This window comes from Pteropus vampyrus, unplaced genomic scaffold (assembly GCF_000151845.1).
Source record: "Pteropus vampyrus isolate Shadow unplaced genomic scaffold, Pvam_2.0 Scaffold197, whole genome shotgun sequence".
NCBI classification, from domain to species: domain Eukaryota; kingdom Metazoa; phylum Chordata; class Mammalia; order Chiroptera; family Pteropodidae; genus Pteropus; species Pteropus vampyrus.
In genome coordinates, this window is record NW_011888978.1 from 1,584,367 (window position 1) to 1,591,251 (window position 6,885).

General features: G+C 53.2%; 1 protein-coding gene across 1 annotated transcript in view; it reads right to left on the reverse strand.

The window, feature by feature from the left end:
• The window catches only part of ADAMTS2 (ADAM metallopeptidase with thrombospondin type 1 motif 2), a 216,925-nt gene that overhangs the window by 38,655 nt on the left and 171,385 nt on the right, over positions 1–6,885 (reverse strand). The window contains exons 7-10 of the mRNA XM_023537738.1: positions 3,504–3,609; positions 2,678–2,821; positions 2,140–2,272; positions 832–945 (exon numbers count right to left, since the gene is read on the reverse strand). Coding sequence (XP_023393506.1) covers positions 832–945; positions 2,140–2,272; positions 2,678–2,821; positions 3,504–3,609 — 497 coding nt within the window. The remainder of the gene's footprint in view (positions 1–831; positions 946–2,139; positions 2,273–2,677; positions 2,822–3,503; positions 3,610–6,885) is intronic.

Below are 6,885 nucleotides of genomic sequence, written 5' to 3' on the forward strand. Positions count from 1 at the left end.
AAAACAATTCCTGATTCTTATGCCAAAACAAAATCTTCAGGGGAGGGCCTGGAAATCTGCAGCTTTAAGAAGCATCACCAGGAACAAAATAAAATTAAGCAGATTTTAAGATCCACTTGGAGGAACCTCAGATCCCCACCCCTTCCCTCAGGCTGTCAGCAGTATTTTCTAGGGCAGGGCCCTGGCGGTCTGGGACCCAGGCTTAGGCTCGTCTGCATAAACCAGCCCCCTAGCAAGTGATTGGCCAAGGAGTGGGCGTGAAGCTTTATCTGAGCCAATGAGAATCAGGCCCAGAGTTAGGCAGGAAGGACTGGAGAAAGATGGGTTTTTTGGTGCAGATTTGCTGGAGAGTAGCAGGTGGGCCTGGGTGGATGACCGGTGCTGGTGAGAACTTCAGGCACAAGTCAGCCCAGCAAACACCAAGGTTCTGCAGGTGAAGAGGCTAAGCCTGATGCTGGGCCTGGGGACCCAGCAACCGTCAGACCTCAATGCTGGCCTTAAGGTGGAGTGACCCAGTCGCTCATAATATGCAGGGAACCCAGAAACTGCTCCTCAGAGGAGGGAGTTTCTGAAGTGGGGGTGTCGAAGCACAGTGAGGAGCTCTGAGACATCAAGTTTGCTCAAACAGAAGGAATTTTGCGTGAGAAGCACAATGGGGGAAGCTGAGTGTGCTGTGTCTTTGTGTGTGTGTGTGTGGGGGGGGGTGTTAAAAAGGAGGTAGGAGAAGGCTGCATGGGCCCTGAGGAGCTCCCTGGCCTTAGCCTACAGGTGCTGAAGGGACTGTCCCTGGAGATCTGAGTGTCACAGGCCCTGCCCTCTGCCCCAACTCACCTTGCCAGGTGCACACATGGTTCCATCCAGAGGGGGGCCCTTCTTGGTCTTGCAAAAGTAGGGGTTGTCAGGGTGGCTGCACCACAGCTGCTTGCAGGGGTCAAAGGTCCGGAACTGGAAGAGAGCACCAGCCGCTAGCCAGGGCACTTCCCTCGCACTTCTACTGTAGAACCAGGCACAACGTGGCTGTCTGTGACAGGCCTGTGTGGCCAGTGGGTGCCCTGAGCTCCATGTGACTCCAGGGCCATGGAACCTTGAGGGTACAACTGCTACTTCTAGTCCCTGTGGGCTACTGGGCCTCTCCAGCCTCCCGCCGCTGGTGGCTGCACCCCTCGTGGAGCCTGTTGGACAGATCAGCTGGAAGCCAGTGTGTCTGGCACAAGGGCAGGGTGAGCATCCCTTTGGTCCAGGCAGGAGTGGTTGGTGACAGGGAAGGGCTGTCACTACAGGGCCCTAAGGTCACCCACTGTTCCCCTGCTGTAAAGTCCACCTCTCAACTCTCTCCTAAAGCTTTCCCCTCTGCTCCAGCAGGCCCTGCCCTTGCTCCAGCCGCGGCCTCGGTCCTCTGGACCTCATGTTATCTCTTTCCTGAACTGTCTGGCCCTTCCTCCAGGACGTCCCTGAGAGATACAGACCTGGCCACGCCACTGCTCTTCAGACCTTTCCGGAGCTCCCCACCACCCACCACGTCCTTTAAGCTGTCATGCCTGCATCATGCCCGATGTGGCCTTAAGCAGTTTACCTAGCCAATCTGGGCCTCAGTTTCCTCATCTGTAAAATGGGAGTGCTTTGCTTACTTCCTACATGCAGGTGAGATGAGTACTGGGTCAGACACGACCAGGCACTAGAGCTCTTGCTACACTGCTTCACACAGCGTGGGCCTCGAGCAGCAGAGACACTCAGTTTTGATGACCAGTTCCTGCTGACTGCCCTGTCCTGGCACTCAACCCTAGGGGACAACTGGTTGCTCCTTTGCATGCTATGTCCCCTCACCTCTAGACCTTCGCACTGTGACTCCTGCTCCTGGAGACCCTCCCCCTCAGCCTTCACGCCTGGCTTCTTCCTAGGGAAGCTATCCTGAGCTCTACAGGCCACCCCGGGGGCCTCACCAGATCCCTCACCATCCCCTGCTGATCCCCGGATCACAGGCCTTGTCAGTGCTGTGCTCTCTGCACAGGACCAAGTCTGGACTGGCTGAGCGTGCCCAGGGTGTGACAGGACGAGGGGTGGTGGGTGAGGAGGGAGATACCGCCATTTGAGAAGCCTGTCCCACTAAGCCCCAGAGGTGCAGGCTCCCCTGACACTCACCGCGGTGCACATCATGTAGCCCAGGCCAAAGTCGAAGCGGCACTGCTCGTTCATGGGGTAGTGCAGCCCGGGGAGCTGGGGCAGCGCTGGCCAGTCGTGGGCAAATGGGTCATCCCTCAGGCAGTCATAGGAGCTGTGAGGGGACACGTGGAGGCTGCCAGCTGCCTTCAGCGGACTGGCCATCCAACCCGTGAGGCAGACGAGGCCCCTTCTGGAGCCATGGTGGTAGGCCTGTCTGCAAATCCTAGCTCTCAGCTGTGCTGCCTCAGTTTCCCTGATGCGTCTCTGTTCCTTGGTGTTAGTTACCCAGGACTTCACTTACCTAGATCCCAGGTGTCCATTAAAGGTGACCCCAACAGTGGGACACTCCCCCCTCCACAGAAACCTGCACTGCCTTTTCCCTCTTTCTCCCCTGCGCCTGAGATTGGAGGACTCGAAGTCTGGGGGCTCCGCTGGGCCCAGCACACGGGGACATGCACCCTCCCACAGCTGAGCCCGGGGCTGCCGGTCACCCTCAGGGACACAGGGTGGCACTCACTGCAGGTAGCGGCTCAGCTCCTGCTGGCTGCAGCGGGACCAGTGGAATCGGTGGAAGGCTGCCTGCACCAGGGGCGCCATGATGCTGCCCAGCCGTACCTCGTCACCACAGCGGTTGCCCTGCCCGTCATGTTCCATGCCCAGCCTGTGTGGGAGCCAAGCAGCCTCACTGGAACCCCCCTGGCCACACTGACCTGTTAGCTGCACCCCACCCAAATGCCAGGAGGGCCCTTTAACCTCCCTCTGCTGGGCCCTTGGACCTCTGTTTGTCTGGTCTGCCCTGAGCCTGGTAGTATCGATTCTCCACCAGCCAGAGTCTTACAGCTTGGGGCTCGCTGGGGAGATGGCATCCAGCAGCAGCCCCGTCAGCATGCTGTCCCCAAGGCAGGGCGGTGTGGTGTGAGGATGCAGTGAGGCAGAGGCATCAAAGCCCAGCTGTTCAGGCACCCCCTCCACACACGCCCACACAAACCCAACAGACTGTGAAGGCGCCCACCATGCACAACCAGCCCCAAGATCCAGGGGTGCCTGGGGCACACACACCCCACCTCACTTGCCGTTCCTGGATAAGCCTCCCTTGGGTCCTCAGTTATTCACCTGTAAAATGGGGCAGGGACCCACCTGGGCCTTGATGGCATTACCACACCCACTCAGCTCTTCCTTTGAAACGTTCCCTCAATAGGAAGTGGCCCCCGGGCCTGGTGTATAGTGCTGGGAGAACAGGACATCCCATCCAGTACTTTTCATGTGGGGTGTGTCCCTCTCAGGGCACAGAGGAGCAGCAGGGCCCCTTGGGCTCCAAACAACCGGACGGTGAGGCCACTTACACATGGCCGGTTTCATGGGCCACCACAAACGCTGAGGAGAAGCCATCCTCGTGGTTCAGGGTACAACTGCGGACAGGGTGGCACATCCCAGTGACAGGAGCATAGCCTAGGAGGAGACAAGGGGTGGCTCCAGCTCCCAGACCCAGAGCCCGAACCAAAAAAGGGGACCCTAGACCCAATGCCCTCCGCCGTCCACTGGGCCAATGAGCAGTCAACTGCCCCTGGCTGGTACAGCTCAGGAGACTCTTCCCCTGGCAGCAGGCCTCAGCCCTACCCATCAGTGTCCACCCTGCAGCTGGGGTCTGTTGCCCAAGCCCAGGTCTTACCTGGGAGGACTCTGCCACCTCAGCAGCCTCCCACCTGCCATTCTCTTTCATGCCACATCCCCCCTTCCTGCCTGGCTGAGTGACCTTCTGGCCCCTGGTCTGCCTGGCATCACACCCCAAGTCCACCACAAGAAGGTCTTCACTATAAGACCCCAGCCAGACCCATTTCCAGAGGGCGTAGGGGGCTGCAGTGAAGGTGGGCTCCCCAGCAGAGTGAGCAGGGACAGCCAGCATGCTGCCTTGCCCTGCTGGCCACACAGAGGGGACAAGCTGAGTGGACTGAGGGCACCGAGCATGGATGATGAGGCCCACAGAGTCCTTGGCTCGCCAATCCTGTGCTCTGGCTGAGAAGACTGAGCCACATTCGTACTGAAGGTTCCCCCTCCTCCAGAGGGGGAGTGAGGGCAAAAAGTGGCAGTGGCAGTAGGCATAACCCTGACATGGATGCACAGTGACCCTCCAGCCACCCCCACCCCCAGCCAAGTGGCTCTGACTTCACAGCTGATAACGAGGGACTTGCTGCATTTTGCCAATGCAGTTACCCTGTGCCGCCCTGGGAAGCGGAGGCCAACAGGGAGCAAGGGCAGGCCTGAGGGACCCGGGACAGCCCAGCCAGAGGACGTGAAGGCCTTCAAGGCTGGCCTATGGAAGACTGTGCCCCTGTTGGGCAGAGCCTGGTCACTAGTTTTCCTTAGATGTCCCAGAGAAGCCTAGAGGACCAACACATTCCCACTGACAGGAGTCGGGGCTGGGGAGGAGGGGTGGGGGGTGTTTGGGGCCTGACACTGAGACCCCACCTAAAACTGAGCACAACCAGGGAATGTGGCCTGCCATTTGGACCCGGACATGATGAAGAAGTGTGTACAGAGTTGTGTGTGCCACAGACACCCGAGGGTCCTAGAGGCCCGCAAAGTAAGGGTCCTCAACACTGGGAAGCCTGACCTCGCCTTGCTCCCCTGAGACCCCACAGGCAGATCCCAAGGCAGTTTGTTTAAAGCAAAAACAGAGAAGGGAAGAAAGTGTGATGGGTGTGCTGGTTTTAGACTTGCGTGTACAAGTATAGTAATCTAACAATTGTCTTTTCCCTCTGGAATAAACAAGAAAATCTGTATCTTCAAGTATATTTTGCTCTGTGGATGCTGAAATGATTGTTCTTGAGTCACTGCGTCAGAGCAGAACTTTGAGATCTTCTCTTTGTCCTCTGAATGTGAAGCTTGCAGATGAGTATGTGCCTTTGCAAGTATTTCTCATTTACCCTATTCAGCGTTATATAGGCCTTTATGATCTGAAGATTTCAAAAAGTATTTTTATCAGTTCTCTCAATATCCTTCCCTCTTATTTTGTTGTTGTTCTCCCTTTGTGCAAATCTTATTAGATACATATCATACCTCCTGAATTGTCTGTATCTCCTAACTTTTCTCTCATATTTTAATCTTTTTGAATGCCCTTGACTCTTTACTTCAGCTTTTGAACTTTCTATTTTATGCATCATATCTTTAATTTCATAAAAACTCTTTCTTGTTCTCTCATTCTTCCTAGCAACCTGTTCCTGGGTTCATAAATGTATTTTCCCAAACATTCTGGGAATATTACTATTTAAAAAGTTCTTTTCTATTTTCTAAATTATCTCTGTTTCTTCTGGAGTCGGTTTTCTAATTGTGTTTTCCATCTTGGTCCATCTTTTTCATGTCATAATTTTTTTTAATGTCTGGTAATCCTTGGCTGTCCTTTCATATTTTTAGATGAAGGAAGAGTTTACTTAATTAAACTGTTGCATCAGTTTCCCCTCCTCTGGAATAGTACTGCTCCCATTAGAGCTTCCATGGGGACAACACAGCCAACAGTGCTCTATTTGTCAGCTGGCTATCTGCAGTAGGACTGGAAAGGGCACTGACACCAACTAGAAGCCTTGCTCTGTGCTCAGTGGGACTGAAATCACATTCTCTGTTCCCACCCACGTCCCATTGTGGTGCTGATTAGTGTGGCAAAGGGAGTCACTCTAGTGCCAGTGATGGTTTATTGACAGAAACTAATTTTCTTATCCTGACCAGTATCACTTGAGAAGTCTCCCTCTTTAGGCAAATATGAGCAGGTGGTCAGCAGAGAGAGCCAGCTAAGAGGGTAGAGGAAGCTGCAGAGCAGCATGTAATGTTCCAGGGAAGAAGGTGGGGGTTGGGGGTAAGAGTAAGCACCTGTGTCATATAAATATGCATATGTTTATAAAAGGAATTACTGGAATGATCAACCAGAAACTAACAAAAATGACTACCCATGGAGGATGCAGTGGGTGAAATAGGTCCACGTTTCTGAATAAATATTTTTGTACAGATTGCCCTTTCTTTTGAAGTATGTCCATAAGGACATAACTAATGAATTATCACAAAGTGATCACAACTGGGTGGGCACCTCCCTGGTCAAGAAATAAAACTTTCCCTGCACTCTAGAAGCCTCTGCTTGTGACTCGCCCCTCCTCCCTACTACCCTGACTTTTAACAGCACAGATTAGGTTTGCCCACTTTCAAAGTTGGAGTAAATGGAATCCTAAGTATATAATCTTCTCTGTCTGGCTTGTCGCTCAGCATTCTATGTGTGAGACTCATCCATGATGTGGTGTGTGGCTGCAGTTCTGGTTATTATATGATTATTATCATAGTTTCTTTATCCGCTCTCCTGGATTTGATGGATTTAAGTTATTCCATGTTTAAGAGTTAGTTATAAGTAATGCTTCTTCGAACATCCCTGCACAATCTTTTAGTGACATGTGCCTGCATTTCTGGGGGTGCCGTCTAGGTGTGCTACTGCTGGGTGAGTTTTTGCTCAGTGTTAATGGATGCTGCTGACCAGTTTTCCAAAGAAGTTGCACCGATTTCTCTTCCTATCAGAGGAAGATGAGAATTGCATATTCCTATCCTCACCCAGATGTGGGATTTTCAGTCTTGTTTTTTGTAACCATTCTATTAGGTGTGTCATGGTTTCCAATTGTGGTTTTGATTGCATTTCTCCAATGTCTACTGAGCTTCAGCACCTTTTCTGATATTTACGTATCATTCATGTTC